This window comes from Notolepis coatsorum (assembly GCF_963971535.1).
Source record: "Notolepis coatsorum genome assembly, chromosome: 13".
NCBI lineage: Eukaryota > Metazoa > Chordata > Actinopteri > Aulopiformes > Paralepididae > Notolepis > Notolepis coatsorum.
Genome location: NC_140177.1, coordinates 43,463,669 through 43,480,577, shown reverse-complemented (window position 1 = coordinate 43,480,577; position 16,909 = coordinate 43,463,669). Strand labels below are relative to the sequence as shown.

At 42.1% G+C, this 16,909-nt stretch overlaps 1 protein-coding gene across 1 annotated transcript; it reads right to left on the bottom strand.

Moving 5' to 3' along the window:
- Positions 1-226: 226 nt before the first annotated feature.
- Positions 227-15,915, bottom strand: cmpk (cytidylate kinase). The gene is made up of 6 exons (XM_084326922.1): positions 15,542-15,915; positions 9,969-10,115; positions 8,005-8,157; positions 5,107-5,183; positions 3,104-3,200; positions 227-1,980 (listed from the first exon to the last, which is right to left on the bottom strand). The coding sequence occupies exons 1-6, from the start codon at positions 15,689-15,691 to the stop codon at positions 1,939-1,941; spliced, it is 666 nt and encodes a 221-aa protein (XP_084183048.1). The 5' UTR covers positions 15,692-15,915; the 3' UTR covers positions 227-1,938.
- Between the last annotated feature and the right edge of the window lie 994 nt (positions 15,916-16,909).

The window sequence follows — 16,909 nt, the reverse complement described above, 5'->3', positions numbered from 1 at the left end:
TCCCTGCTCTCAACCTTCCCACTGTCTCAAGAATAGGAAAAGAATAATAAGGGGAGTGAAAAGTCAACACTTGGCATCAGTCACAGAGAGCCCTCTGTATGAACAGCTGCACATAGGGCTTTCCCCAGGATTATCAAACAAGATGGTGCTGAGCCGCAACTAGGAGGTGGTCCGGAGGGGGGCTATGCCCCCCGTCCTGGAGGCAAAACAATTTTCAACAAAGAAAGCCATTTGCTGTAATTTATAAACATTAAATACAGTGTATAAGGTTGCACAACAGTTTAACGTTGAACGCGAAAATACATACAAGCACACAGTGGAAGAGGACAGAGCAATCACATATTCGACAATGGTGAGTCTGTTTCTAAGCTGGCACCAAGCTTTCACTGCAAAGAAATTTGAAAACATAAAAAAGCTTTTTTATTTTAAACCACATGGTGGCGCTGAGCCCCTATACCATTGTTTAGGGAAAGCCCTGTGCACATCTACTTCTTAAAGGAGACATGGCCTATTCATTATTATGGCCACACTTGCCCTCAACAGTTTATACACCAATGATTCAACTGCCATCCTTCTTCAGGGTGTCTTTCCTAACACTATATGGCACAACTCATGGTTGATATTAATCACCTTTTATTAGATTACATTAAGTTGATTTGCCTACCAATATTTCTGTGATTGTGTAATGGAATGCTATGAATTAAGATAAAGTCCTTGTATTTAGGAGTAAAAAATTAAATAAAAGATAAACATTGATGTTCAGTCAGTCTCTTTTTTATTTTCTTCCCCACTTCATGAGGAAACAGTACTAGATTCAATAAAATTGTCCTTTTTCCTTGGTTGTCAATGTCATCCATGAGTAAGCATACAGCCTGACCGAGCACAAAGGGCTCAGTAGGTACCTCTATAAGATAAAAGATAGAGAAAAATTATCTTGGAAGAACAAGCCATCTGTGACAGAAACTCAACATCTGATAACTCTACATGGCACAACAGAAAAAGACCCAGATGTAAAGCAGCAGCGCATCAAACGTTCTGGACATGAAGTTCAACATTGAGGCCGATTCCCAGTTCTTCTCCATGAGCTGTGCGTCAGTGCAAATGGGTTCTTATCTTGATCTTAGCTGGGGGGGGGGGGTGTCCTCCTCTCATCATCCATGAAAACAAAGAGGCCGGTGTTTTACACATTTGTTATTAGTAGATCCGGTCGAGACCGTTGGCCTCGCTGTTAAGTGTGTGTGTTACATAATACCTGTCTCCATGTGGTCTGAATGAATGAATGAAAACGTTATTTAACAGATTGCAGAATGGGTACAATACAGTACGGCTCAATACACACAATTGTTAAGGGGATGCAGACCAGAGAAAGACGTTTGTGTTGTTTACATCAGGGTCCCCCAATTTCAATTCATCATAACATTTATGACATACATGTACAAGTTTTGCCGCTGCCTCAGAGCTGCAGCCAACGATGCTACCGACTACACTTTCATGATATTATGCTGATTTTCTGATCCTACAGTTACAGTACCCTAATCCGTCTTCGCTTGACAACAATAATAAGTGCCTAGATACTACTTGCTCCTAAACAAAGGCTTCAAGCTAAAGTCAAAAATATATATATATATATGGCAGCGCAGGTGAGCTGCTGCTGCCCGTGTGAACCCTTCAGAGCTTGTGAGGATAAATCACTAGCAGACGTTTGTCAAGTCATCTCCAATTCCAACGTACTCGCATGCCCATACACACATACTCTTCAACGAGCACAGCATTTACAACGGAGGGGGGGGAAAAGAAGCAAAAACAAAAGAAACAAGACAAATAAAATATGAATAATATGAATATGGACATATAAACTTAGTATAGTGTGACTGCAATTGATAAAAGGAGAACTAAAAAAAACTGTGACTAGTACAGTTTATTGGCAGCTGGTGAGGCTCAACCGTCTTTGTCCAGGATGGCCCTCACATCGGCAAACACCTAGAGAAGAGGGAAGAGAAAATCTCTTGTGTTTCTTGTTTCATAATAGTTCTGATTTGTGGAACCCTGGCCCTATTTCCTACTTAGCAATGACGATATTGATCGGTTTGAGTCCTTTCTCAGCACAATCCATGCCATTCCTCATACCAACTCCGTATAGCTAGCCACGAACTAATGCAAAGTCAATGGAGTCACGCTCCTGTCTGTACAAGCCGATTGAAGCTCAACAGACGCTGTGTGCACTGTGGAGTGTGCTTCAGTCAGCTTGTACAGACAGGAGCTTGACCCCATTGACTTTGCATTATTTTCGTGGCTAGCTGTCTTGAGCCGGTATGAGGAACAGTATGGATTGTGCTGAGAAAGGATTCTACTGATCAACAACATCATTGGTAAGCAGGAAATAGAGCTAGGGTTAAAAGATACTAGACTATACCTTTAAGATACAAAACATGTTATCCTTGTTGTTATAAGCCAGGTATTGAAATCTGGGAAAAACATTCCCCCCAACAGTTTAACACAGGAAGTGTTTGAGGTATGTTTGATAATATCTTGCTAGCAGGGATGAGTCAATAAAAGTTAAGCAGAAATTGCTGTTTACTTTCGTTCCAAATTCATTGTCATTAATCAGTTACATTTTCTTACCCAGAGCGATTTACAATAAGCGCAGCAATACAATGAGCTCAAATTCTACAACCAACCAACAGAAACAGTAGGAGTACTGAGCTTGAATCAGCAGCTTGCAACAAACAATATAAGAAAGAAAATTATTTGCAGTTGTAAAGTTAATCATTTGGAGTGTGAATGTGACACATCACCTGAAAGGACTCAATCTATACCATATTTTAACTGTGAACGTAAGCACTCCACCATCTACAAACTTTAAATCAATTAGGTTTGTTTTTAAAGTCTAAAAAACGTTAAAAAAAATCTCATATTGTTCTTCGTTGCGAGGGTTCTACCCTGAGAATACGATGCTTTAAATAAAAGTAGCCTCAATCGGGCCTTAATCAGGACGAGGAGGGAGCGAGCAAAGTTTGTTTTTAGAACAAGGTGAAAATAATTGACAAAATGTCAATCATTAATTCCACTAGTTTCCCGTCCGCGGCGCCTCTCGTTCACTCACCTCGCCCACGTCGCGGGACGCGTCCACCGTGTGCACCTTGCCCTGTTTCTCGTACTGTTCTATGATTGGTCGTGTGGACTGCAGGTACGTTTGGATCCTGCAGCACGAGAAAATGAGGCTCATTATTGGGGTCGGCCGACACACGGGACTTGAGAGGGGACACATAAATGGGTCAGAAATCTGGTACACAATGGTAACGTCAATGGCTTGCAGATGTGTGCGTGAGAGATGAGATTGGCTTGGTGACGGTTAATCGTGGTATGTAGTGACAGACGTATAATGAACAGCTGAAATCAACAATTAATTTATGATCAAAGAGAGATGTCACCGTTTGTATGAAACATGCCGGTGCAGAGAGAGATCTTAAAAAGGAATGTACTGGTTAGGATTTTTTTTAATTTTATCTCCAGTAGCCAACAATGACTTTCTATTAATCGCCATGACAGAAATGTGACTTTACATTTTAACGTCAACACTGTTGCTCCGGTGGGGCGTCCAGAACACACTCCAGAGACCTACATTATTCTCCATGCTGTTAATCATCGCCACGGCAACTACTCCGTCCATCTCGTGTTAAACACTTCCTCTCAACCATTAAGAATTTTTCAGACATCTCCACCTCCTGCTTCCTCTCTCCACACAAACAGCATCACAATGTAATGAAAGAAAGCCCCCAGAGTAACATTCTGAAAGATAAACCAACAAGTAGTGATTAGCGGGCGTTCATGTAAACTAGCCGTTATGAGATGATGAGACAAACTTGATTGACATCAGCATTTTGCTTTTTTAAGATTATTTGGGGAATAGAATTTTTTTTTTTGGGTGAAAAGAAATATGCCAATGCTTTCTGGCCAATCAGACGGACTTGGTGATTTTGTAATAGAGATGTATAGTTAAAACACAGACCCCATGTGTTAAAAGCATCCCGACGTGCTCGGTCCCAGTAGTGGAGTGGAAGGATAATTGACCTAATATCTCAAACACCGCTCTCTTTTCTTGATCCTCCAATCACAACTGTTGGGAAGGCCAATTGTTTCAAATAGATATCCCAACGACATCAGTGTGCAAATGTATCACTGGGGCAAAAGGTGAAAGTAAACTTGATCAGAACAACAGACAGTATCTTCACATGTGTTAACCATGCTAGCAAATCTAACCAATCAACCCACGTCCAGTCTTACTATGTAACACGTGAACATGCATGGTGGCGCAGTGGTTAGCACCGTTGCCTCATAGCAAGCATGCGTTTGCCTAGGTTCTCTCTGGGTACTCCGGTTTTCCCCACACCATATAAAACACGTGCATGCTAGGTATATCCTGCCATTGTCCTTGACCAAGGTACCGACATTAAAACTGGAGTTGGTCCCCGGGGCGCCACACCGTGTGGCTGCCCACAGCTCCTAAATAGTTGGAATGGGTCAAATGCAGAGGACGAATTTCCCCAAGAGAGATGAATACAAATTATTCTGAAATTGTTGTCCTTACAGCTATGCTAATATGGCAAAATGACATCCAGATGCATTTGTTTGAACTAACTTTGTCAGGGAGGGGGTGCCATGATTTTGGCATAGAGCCCCATTGTACTTTCTTGGATAGCAGCTCAGAGCAGAAGGAATGACACCATTGTGCGCGTCGGTGGGTATTGCTGATTGTTTCCAGCACTACAAAGAAAAACACCCATGGAGCATTGCAGTGCCCGCCTCCTATGGTTCACAATTTATTTTAAGCATTAGATTAGCCACAATCATTTTGCTAAGCAACATAGAAACACATGGTTCTTTGAGATCCTAAATCAGCTGCACATATTTCGACAACCGAAAAAATAAATCTATGCAATTGCTTTCCAACGTCAAAGCGTGGGTTTCTACCGTATGTTGCTCTTTTTCGTGGCTAATCTTAATGTTCTACGGCCATAGATGACATTTCTGGAGCCATGGAGAGCCTGGGCACAGCGGAGCTCTATAGTATAGAGTCTATACAATGTTAGCATGACAGGACTGTACCGTTTCTCCAAGCTCTCTCTGTTGTCGTCTGTGCGCCCGCTGCTCTTCCCTCTTTCTAGACATCTGTCGATGCAAACCTGGGAGAAACACACAAATCACACCCTCTGAAAAGAATAGAATAGAAATACTTTATTCATCCCGAGGGAAATTTGGCACTACAAATCGCTCACAGTAAACAGTAGACATTTGGGTAGACAACAAAAAGTCACGAATAAGAATAAAAATAAGCCTAAGAATAAAATAGGCTCCGGGATATACATTTCCTGTTACATTCTAATATAAAATATACAGTAATTATATACAGAAATATACAGTAAGTGTAAAAGTAAAAGTCCAGGAAGAAGTACTGGCACCCTGTGCTCAGTGATGCAGTGAGGCACAGTGGCGTCTCTACAATTCGTAGCCGCATTTCTGCAGACCCCTCTCTGATTGGTTGAACTCTATTTTTGCAGACCCCTCCCATTTCTGCAGACCCCTCTCTGATTGGTTGAGCGAAGCCCCTCTCTGATTGGCCCCCCGCATGAGCCGAGACAAGCTCCTCTAGCCAGGAGTCGAAACTCCGTTAACTCCAGAGAGAGAGGCTGAACGCAATTTATACGCATGGAAGTATTGATTACGCCATAACGAATCATTAAAAAAATATACCGTTAACTGGAATATGTTGTGTGTGACTTTACACATGTTGGATAGGATTATGTAATTGGTTTGTATAGCGTCGCGTATAACGTTATTTCGCGTGACTTCACGGTTTATTCACATTTCACAACACAGCCAGCGGTCAACTTGTTTACACTCCCCACTTACTGTACAATGTAACATTTAGATTAACCCAGTTGTCTATCTGTATGTCATATGTTACGATGAATTGAAAATGGGGGACCCTGATGTAAACAAGACGAAAGTCTTTCTCTGGGGTCTGCATTCCCTTAACAATTGTATGTATTGAGCTGTACTGTGTACTGTATACCCATTCTGCAATCTGTTAATAAAGTTTTCAATCAATTCAATCAATCAATAACTAGACAGTTACAATATAACATTTAGATTAATTAACCCAGTTAATGCCTTAAGAGAGAGAGGCTGGTGGTCAAGTCAAGAGTTATTTGTCACAAGTTGTTTATTAGCCTAGACATTTTCAATTCATCATCTTGTTTACATCAGGGTCCCCCATGTTCAATTCATGATAACATATATGACATACAGGTAGACAGATGGACAGTACTGCTACATTTAGACATTTATGACATACCAGATTTTGAACTTGTGGTAGGCCTAGACATTTTCAATTCATCGTCTTGTTTACATCAGGGTCCCCCATGTTCAATTCATGATAACATATGACATACAGGTAGACAGATGGACAGTACTGCTACATCTAGACATTTATGACATACCAGATTTTGAACTTGTGGTAGGCCTAGACATTTTCAATTCATCGTCTTGTTTACATCAGGGTCCCCCATGTTCAATTCATGATAACATATATGACATACAGGTAGACAGATAGACAGTACTGCTACATCTAGACATTTATGACATACCAGATTTACAAATACAGTACTGTTTGTGATACAAAAAGAGTCCAGAAAAGAAAGGCTATACATTTGACGTAGAAACTGTACATTGGAGGAGGTTGGGTGGGTGGGGGGGACTGTACATTGCTTCTTCTAAGTGTCTATGCTTTTTTTTGTCAGTATTTACTGGCTTTCAAAAAAATAACATCTTGTTGCTTGTGTGTTGAAGGACTTTTACCGAAGGGTTACACATATCATGTCTGCACGTACAGACGTGCGGTGAACCCATCCTGCGACCTGCGTTGACCATACCTCTTTTGAGGCCACTGTGCGAATGACTCACCAGTCTGAGGAGGAGATCCTGGTGTGGGCAAGGTCGATGCAGGTCACCTGGAGAGTGGCCCATACATATATGTCATATATGTTATCATGAATTGAACATGGGGGACCCTGATGTAAACAAGACGATGAATTGAAAATGTCTAGGCCTACCACAAGTTCAAAATCTGGTATATCATAAATGTCTAGATGTAGCAGTACTGTCCATCTGTCTACCTGTATGTCATATATGTTATCATGAATTGAACATGGGGGACCCTGATGTAAACAAGACGATGAATTGTGAAATGTGAATAAACCGTGAAGTCACGCGAAATAACGTTATACGCGACGCTATACAAACCAATTACATAATCCTATCCAACATGTGTAAAGGCACACACAACATATTCCAGTTAACGGTATATATCTTTTAATGATTCGTTATGGCGTAATCAATACTTCCATGCGTATAAATTGCGTTCAGCCTCTCTCTCTGGAGTTAACGGAGTTTCGACTCCTGGCTAGAGGAGCCTGTCTCGGCTCATGCGGGGGGCCAATCAGAGAGGGGCTTCGCTCAACCAATCAGAGAGGGGTCTGCAGAAATGGGAGGGGTCTGCAAAAATGGAGTTCAACCAATCAGAGAGGGGTCTGCAGAAATGCGGCTACGAATTGTAGAGACGCGGCACAGTGATGCATTATAAAGTCTGATGGCTGTTGGAATGAAGGACTTCCTGTGCCGTTCAGTGCTACATCTAGGGAGTCTTAGTCTAGCACTGACCGTGGTCCTTTGTCAGCCAAGTCTGTGTATAGTGGGTGGGTGGGAGGGGTTGACCCTGGTGGCGTGGAGCTTAGCAAGGCTCCTCCTCTCCGCCACCACCGCTAGAGAGTCCAGCTCCACCCCTACCATGTTACTGGCCTTTCTGACCAGCTTCTCCAGCCTGCTTGCGTCCCCCGCTCTCAGTCCGCTGCCCCAGCAGGTCACAGCGTGATTCACCCTTGGGAGAATCAGTCCACCCGCTAAGTAGCTCCAAGTAAATTAAGATTTGTAGTTTCCATAACCTACCTCATTGCCACAGTCGAAGAACAGCACAAATTTGACGTCCACCTTCCCATCCATGACGGATGTCCAGCCCTGGAGATTGTCCTCATTTCGGGGGAAGCCGTCAATGAGGAAACGGAACCGCTTTTCATCTGCTTTCATCGTCTCTTCCATAGCCTGGTGGAACAAAAACAACATTTATTCCAAAATTAAAATTAAAATATTTTCACTTTCAAAATGCTCATATGAAAAGGCAAGTGTCGGCTACAGCTGAAGCTTGTTTATTTGAACTTGACGCATTCCAAACTGAGCATGCCAGGAAAAAGTACAATGCCCGTGTTCATTGAACTATGCCGACTAAAGCAACTGTATGGCTCTGTGACTTGTGACCCTTATTCTTTTTTTTTTTATTATTACAACAATGGGAGTTATATGACGTCTGGATCTGAGCTACATCTGGTGTTGGGTAAATGTACTATACTTCTAAGTAGGAGAAGTGCATTGTAGGTTTTGGTCTTTTCATATGCCATGTTGGAGAACAAGATACAAAAAAATACACTGGCCTCATCCTTTAATAGCAACTGGAAACCTCAAGTCAAATATGTCAGGACAAAATTGGCACAGAGTGTTGGTGTTTTAAGTAAGATAAGACACATTCTAAACCAAAAAACACTAACACAATACTGTACTGTACGCTCTTCCTTCCATATATGAACTACTGTGCGGAGGTGTGGGGTAATACCTAGAAAAGCACTCTACAGCCAATATGCAATAAGAATAGTTAACAATGTAGGATATTAGGAACACACCAATAACTTATTTATAAAGCTACAAACATTGAAATGTATGGACCTAGTTGATTTCAAAACTGCTCTCATTTGTATACAAAGCCAGATATAAATTAATCCCAGGCAACATTCAAAGATGGTTCAGAGACAGGGAAGGAGAATATAACTTAACACATTAATTGCCAAGAACGAGTTAACTCGTTATTGCCCGCCAATCGAATATCGTGATAGTTATTTATTTTATTCGCTATATCTATTCATAATTCATGGCTGCAGCCTCTGCAGACCCTGGTGAATGTGTCTGAGCTGGCAGACGGTCAACACCGCCCTCCTATTGCACTCCATTGGAAACGGTCTGGTGTGTTTTTTCACTCTAAAACTATACTCATATTCAAAACGGTATAAAACGGAAATGTACGGATGAAAAAACAATCTGTTTTTTGCATGTTGACCAGAAGCAACTCACTGACAGTCGATGGCGTTATTAGATCCATAGCTATAATATAAAATGTAGTTTTAGGACATGCCAGTTTGGCATTCTAAAACTAGATCCATTGAATAAAGACCTGGCGCTGAAGGGGGATCAGCGCCCCCTGCTGATGGCGGGCATTGTGTTAAGAGGGAGAGGGAATCTGAAACAACCAATGGTACACACTACACTGAAAAGCATGTGCATATCCGTTTGTGGAGTGAAGTTGTGGAATAACTTACCTGAATACATCAAAATGAGTAAACATATTGCACAATTTAAAAAGCTTAAGAAATACACATTAGAGAAATATAGAAATGAGTAATGGGGATAAACAAAGTTATGTTATGTAGTGTTGTATTGTATTTACTGCTGTCAAGCGACTCAAGTTCTCTTTTTGTACTATAAGTAAAAGTATATAATATAATGTATTATACTAAATTATGTTACATCAAGTAAAATTAATGAAAGAAAAAATGTAAATGTAAGGGGGTAGGGATCAATAAGCTTAGCTTCCCTCTACTCCTTTTTTGAACATGTCAACCAACTACATTGCTCTTGACTTTTGTTTATAATTTCTTTTTTTTATGATTGTTCTGTTTGACGGAGCTTGATATTGTGATTTGTTTGGAGGAATGTGGAGAATACATGTTGAAAAATAAACTTTTTCATTCATTCATTCAATGCAAACATAAATTGTTTGGAGATCAGTACCTGCACTTGGTACATACCTTCTTTAGTAGGCTTATGGTTATCCCTACCGGGACAATCTTGCCATCTTTGATGAAGTTCGAAATGAGCTGTCCGAACTCTGACCCCTCCCTGCCTCGCTCCGCCCTCAGCAAGTCCCCGGCTGACAAATGGGTGTAGCTGTAGTTCTAAAAACAAATTAAAAAAAAAAGCAAGAGAAAGAGGAAATTAGAGATGTTAGGTTTTTTTGGGGTTCATTTCAATAAGTTAAGCAATTCAAACGTAATAAACTAGTACTAAAATCTACATTTAAATAACAATAAACCTTCCCTAAACCTGGGGCAGATATGAAAACGACTCTGTAGCAATCATGCTTTTAAGTGAGGAGTACGTACAGAGGAATGGTGTAACATTAACCCTTTCACTGCCGCACTACAAAACGGTTAACCCTTTCACTGCGACAATACACAGAAGGTTAACCCTTTCACTGCCACACAACAGCCGGTTAACCCTTTCACTGCTACATGACAGTTGTGTGATAGTAAAGGGTTAACCTTCTGTCGTGTGGCAGTGAAAGGGTTAAGGTAATCGTTACTAAATAAATGTTTGCTGCTCTACTGACAGAATACCAGCAGTGAGGAGTGCTGCTAACCCCCTCTCGGCCACAGGCCCGGGCTAGAGGCCAGTCCTCGTGGGCTGAATGAATGGCACCATGCATCGCTGCTATTCACGCTCAAGCAACATACCTGTGGCAAACAGGATGTCTATTCAAACACAAGGCAGGCAACGCCCAGTATAAGGCCTACACCGTCATTAAAGGATCACGCCCATCGTATTTTGACATCTGCTCATTACCTGTCTCACAACTAATGTTGTGTTTGTGGTAGGGATGCACCAAAATTTCGGCCGAAAATGGCCTTTCGGCTTTCGGCAGAAAGAGTTTTTTCACCGAAAATATATCACCGAAACAGCCAGTGATGATGAAAATCAAAACGCGGATTCAGTCATTACATGCGCAAACGTGAGCTCTTCAGTCCTGCGTTCTGCAGCCTGTGTGATAACTCCTCTTGGGACTCGGGAGGCGCGCTGTGTCTATGTAAACTCTGCGCGCAACGAGTCCAATAAATGAGTCTTTAACATGCTTTATAGTTTATATCCTTATTTACTATATTATGCCCGTCGCGGTTAATAACCGAGTGATCTAATATGCATATTATTCAGAGCGAGAGGGGGAGGGATTTTGTTTCTCACATTGACGCCGTCTGTCGCGCGTCTACTGTGCCAAAGTCAAGAGAGCACATTCATCTGGGGAGTCGGGACTAGAAAGGTGCGCCCAGTAGAGCACAGATCTCTCTCTCTCTCTCTGATTGATTGAAAACTTTATTAACAGATTGCAGAATGGGTACAATACAGTACAGCTCAATACACACAATTGTTAAGGGGATGCAGACCAGAGAAAGACTTTCGTCTTGTTTACATCAGGGTCCCCCATTTTCAATTAATCAGGACATATATGACATACAGATAGACAGTACTGCTACATCTATACATTTATGACATACCAGATTTGCAAATACAGTACTGTTTGTGATACAAAAAGACCCATAATAGTGATTATTTAAGTTAAGTTTAGCCATAATCATATATTTTTCCATAATCAGGTAGCTGAACAACATTGGTAAAAAAATTCTATTCTATGAATCATTTTCGGCCTTTCGGCATTCGGCCAACAGTTTCCTATTTTCGGTATCGGTTTCGGCCAAGAATTTCCCATTCGGTGCATCCCTAGTTTGTGGGTATTGATTTAAAACTTTATTAACAGATTGCAGAATGGGTACAATACAGTACAGCTCAATACTAACAACTGCTAAGAGGATGCAGACCAGAAAAAGACTTTCGTCTTGTTTACACAAGGGTCCTCCATTTTCAATTCATCAAGAAAGTATATGGTATGGTGTATGTTCTAGTAATCTAGTGGATCTCAGTCTACCTTACTATATGCCATTCACACTGCCACTGATGTTGAAAAGGGGTGGAAAAATACTCAATTCACCCTTGTGAAAACCACAAGTCTTTTATTTTCGCTAACATCACTGCAGTCTCTACTACAAGCCATTCAGATCCACAGATCGAACTTTCACTTTCAGTAACAAGGTAATAGAATAACATTAGTGAAAATAAACAACTTTATGGTTCAAACAAGGGTGAATTATAATAAGTAACTATATAGCTATATAAAGTATTATACTGTGAATTTCTCCAGACCGTTCTTGGCAGAGAATGAGATGTGGCCAGCAATAGAAACGCCTCCCCTATCCTCAACTCAACTGCAACACATCAGACCCAAACAAAAAATTTAAACAAAGTGCAATACCAAGCGGGGCTCTTTGTTTAGAAGTCGCTGTAACACCATTACAGATACGACCTTCAAGGGGGACTGAGCCTTTGTGTACAGTAGCCCAGAAGCTGTAGAGTTGCCGTTCTCTTACATCTTCTCAAGCAATTGAGATGAAAATAAAACTCATTAGGTTTTAACTGACCGGTCTGACCCCGTTTTATTTTTGTCCTTTGAGTGTGTGGATTTGCGTTTATATAGGCCTATTCCCTTTGTCTGTTCGGTAAAGCACTTTGGAGCACACCCGCTTTGTGTTAAAAAGGGGAATGTCACTCATTTAAAAAATGCACACGTGGGGCGGTTAGGTGGCGTAGTGGAGATTGCGTTCGTCACCAACCCCGGAGCTGTGAGCTGGATTCGCCTGTTCGAATCCGGCTCACAGCTCCGGGGTTGTCACCAGCTTGGCTGGCCGTTCACACTAATACAATTGGCTGTATTAGAGGGTGGGAGAAGCTGGCGGGGTGGGTCCGGGTCGTTGTAAACAGCGACTCCTACAGTTCGGTCGGGGCGCCTGCTAAGCGCGGATAGGACCTGAGTGGGATAGTGTGATCCTTCCACACGCTACGCCCTCTCAGGGAGGATCCGCGCTGCCAGGTGAAAAGAAGCGGTTGATTGGCTGGACGTGTGTCGGAGGAAGCACGTGATAGCCTCCACTCTCCCAGATGATCTGACTGTGGGGGGTAAGTGCGCAGCGACCAGGAAAGGGATTGGGAATTGGCATACGACTAACATTGGGATGGGAGAAAATCGGAGGAAAATGGAGGGGGAAAAAGATTTTAAAAAAAAATGCACATGTGGGGCACCCCAGTGGCGAACCACATAGCGCGCTCAGCCGCGACACGGGCGACCCGGGTTCGATTCCCGAATCCGTCGTTATTTCCCAAATGTCTTCCGCCCAATCTGTCTCCCATTTCTCCTCTGTCTCTCCCTATAGTCCAGTCATTATAGGCCAGAATTAGGCTAAACCTAGGACAAATTGCAACATTAGCAAACTCAACTGATTTTGTATCCTCAATATGTCTTTAGTGAGAGAAAAAAGGTCCCAAGGAATCCCATCATGGGAAATGTGTTTTTTTTCAATGTTTTGTTACCCCTATAGTCCAGTCATTATAGGCCAGAATTAGGCTAAACCTAGGACAAATTGCAACATTAGCAAACTCAACTGATTTTGTATCCTCAATATGTCTTTAGTGAGAGAAAAAAAGTCCCAAGGAATCCCATCATGGGAAATGTGTTTTTTTTTCAATGTACTTGATTACTGGCAGGATCACTGACGACACTGTCTTTCAGAGATTGTGACGCGTTCAAATTTTGAGGTAGCTCAAAAGTAAAGATACCATTTGATTCTAGACAACCTCGGGTTTCCAATGAGACCAACCATGTCATGTTACCTCATTGGAAAGGGGGCTACATACCTAATTATTCAAAGTTAAGACGATTTTTTGGGGAGGGAAATATGGCCATCACCATTTTTCAAATGGTCCCTTGGCCTTCTACCTCAATATATGTTAATGGGAATGGGTTACATGGGTACCTACAAGCCTCCCCTATACAGACATACCAAATTTATGTTAAGCCCATGTAGTTTTGTGCAAGAATCATGTAGTGTTTTGCATGCTGTACAAATATGTAATTTCCGCCTATTATAAAATAAAACCCATCTCCATGGACCTATCCCCACGGACATAAAACCTTGAGCCCCATCCTCGTGGACTGAGCTCCACAGAGCCTATCTACTAATATTCCAAGAAGAAGAAAATGTCTTTATCAAATGTTTTGATTAGTTCTGGCGTGTATGCTAATTGGTGCATATCAAATAAGATGTGTGATTTGCATGAGTAAACAGAATAATTCAATGAAGTTGTGATTGACTTTTTTTCTTGTCTTTGTGTGTGTAATCAGCTTGTGAGTTTTTATAGTGATATCTAAAAGTAAAATTTTCACCACTATGTTATAACAGGCATTTTTCGATATGAATATATATAGGTCGTTTTCAAAACTTTCCCATGATGGGATTCCTTGGGACTTGTTTTCCCTCACTAAGGACATAATGAGGATACAAAATCAGTTGAGTTAGCTACTGTTGCAATTTGTCCTAGGTTTTCTCATATAATGACTACTGGACTGCCCAGTAGTAATTAAGCGATAAAACGCCAAAAAAAATCTTAAAAAAAAATGCACATGTTATTCCTGTTTCCCAGGTCAGTTCAGTGAGTATTTGTGAACATGTACCACTCTCTCCTAAAGCTAGAAATCTGGGGCTGTTCCATAGAAGATTAAATGGGCTCCGACTTCATGAGGCCATGACATGTTTGTGTGAGCTCTTATGACCCAAATGAGGTTTTAATTCTGGTCCAGATCTTCTCAAATATAAACCTCATTTGGGTGTAAGAGCTCATCGGAGCCCACGCATTCAATCACTAAACCATGACAAAAAAGGCAAAAGAAAGAAAAGGAGACACACCTAGTCTGGCTAGGAAAGATGTCTAAAGTTAGGTCATACTGTATCCAGTCCACAGACCTATGATTAATCTCCCACACAAGTTACAACCCACCAAAGATTTACTCACTTTTGCCACCAGTTTCCATCCACCACACCCATGGTGGGTGGGAATAGATGGGCTACTCACAGTTGTTGAATCATGACTAGTCTTTGTTTGTTTATATAGGCTGCAATATTATGAAGAGCGATGGGTGCAGCCCACTGCACTCTTGGCCCATGGCCATTACACAACAGAAACAGAGATAAGCATAGCAATGTCGAGTAAAATATAAGATTGCCATAATATATAGGCCAAATGTCAGTCAAATGTAATTCGTTTGGGTTGCTTTATTGTTCAGTATACATACGCTAACTTATTACTACAAGCACTTGTGTATATAATATTATACTTTATTTTGGCCACTCATCCAAACACTACTCAATAATGAAAAGGGTTTTGCTAAAGAGCCAGAATATAACCGGTCGGCCAGCTGACCAAAGACATTAAAAATTGTGGCTAGCGACAGCTAGCTAACTAGCTAACATTCGTTTATTTTAGAGGACAACCGGAAGTAGATAAAATAACTCAAGTTCTCACATAAAGAAGCAATAGAAAAGGCAAGACAAATGCTAAAGTCTATGGATACTATATTCCATAATAATATCCTGTTGAATCGTAACGATCATTATATTTTCATTGTTAGCCATTCTCTCGCCATCTCTGGTCATCATCATACCTCCACGATTTTGGAACACTGGGTGCCTTTCCCCGCGCCGGGCCCGCCCAACACGAACACGACCTGCGGCTTCATCATCATCAACGCGACCCTGCTGTGCAACACGCTTGGCCCCCTTTGAGATAATGTACAAAATAAACGAAAAATCATATACCGGACACGAAAAGTAAACAAAACTAGAAACGTGAACCGACTCAACAGAGAGTCTGAATGTGCTGGTAGAAGACTCTCTACAAACTAGATATATGCATATGAATGCGTCGGACTCGTCAGTAAAAATAAAATAAAATAAAAGACGACGGCCCGATGGAATCCGTGCATTGGATCGCTGAATGACCGGTGTCGGCGGCGAATGCGTGTCAGGAAACCATAGAACTATATAACAGGAAGCAGAGGCGCGTAGCAACACCCTTTTCCGCCCTCGTGGTTAGCCAATGGACGTTCAGACGGGAGTGTCCCACGATTGTAAATCACGCCCATAGACCACTGCACTTCCGCGTTACATGGAGCTCGTGAGGGGGGGGCGGGGGGGGGTGAAATTAATGAATGAATGTTGATTAGAGACTTGACTTAAGTGGTTGTAGCTACGGCAGTCGTAGCTACAACGAACTTACGCCGAGGTTCCAATCAACATTCATTCACGCCCCCCCCGCCCCGTGCTCTCTCATAATGAGCTCAAAATACCGGAAGTGTTGCGGTGGCCCATATGCACTTGTTTTTTTTTTTCAATGCAGGGATCGGGTGACGCCCCTCCCTCGCTGGTGGCCGCTGCCTGTTTCCCCAGCATCAGCACCTCACCAAACTGAACAGCGACCGATCCACCGACGAGGAAAAGATGCTCCATGAACGAAGCGATTTGAAACCATGATGCTCAGTTGGTCGACGAGACATATTATGTGCTGCTACGAGAGAGACGTTTGAGTGGCGGCTTTAGGTATATTCAGTCTTTCTTGAGCACGTTTATGCGCCTCGCTGCCTCTGTACACGATGATGCACCATCCATGCATCCCTTTACTGAGCTCAAGAATGGAAACACACCAGGAGGAAAACGCTGAAATATAAGCTATTTATGAGGCTCGTTTCCGCATTTGTTAAAATTGTATGTGTGTTACTGCAAATGTATAGGGGGTAAGGATATGTAGCCTATGCCTATCATGCAATGACATCTTGCCCTGTTTCCTTTGAGGACGCCGCGCAAATGTAGGCTAATGCAAGCCATCCAAACAAAGGCATCCCATCACCCCCTTGGATACACCTGCTGCCCTGTCGCCTCTTGACATGACAACACAGAGTCGAAACCGGACCTCCAGGATCAAGGGGCACCTACGTGCAGCCGGTACCGGACGCGTGGACTCGATAAGGAAGGGA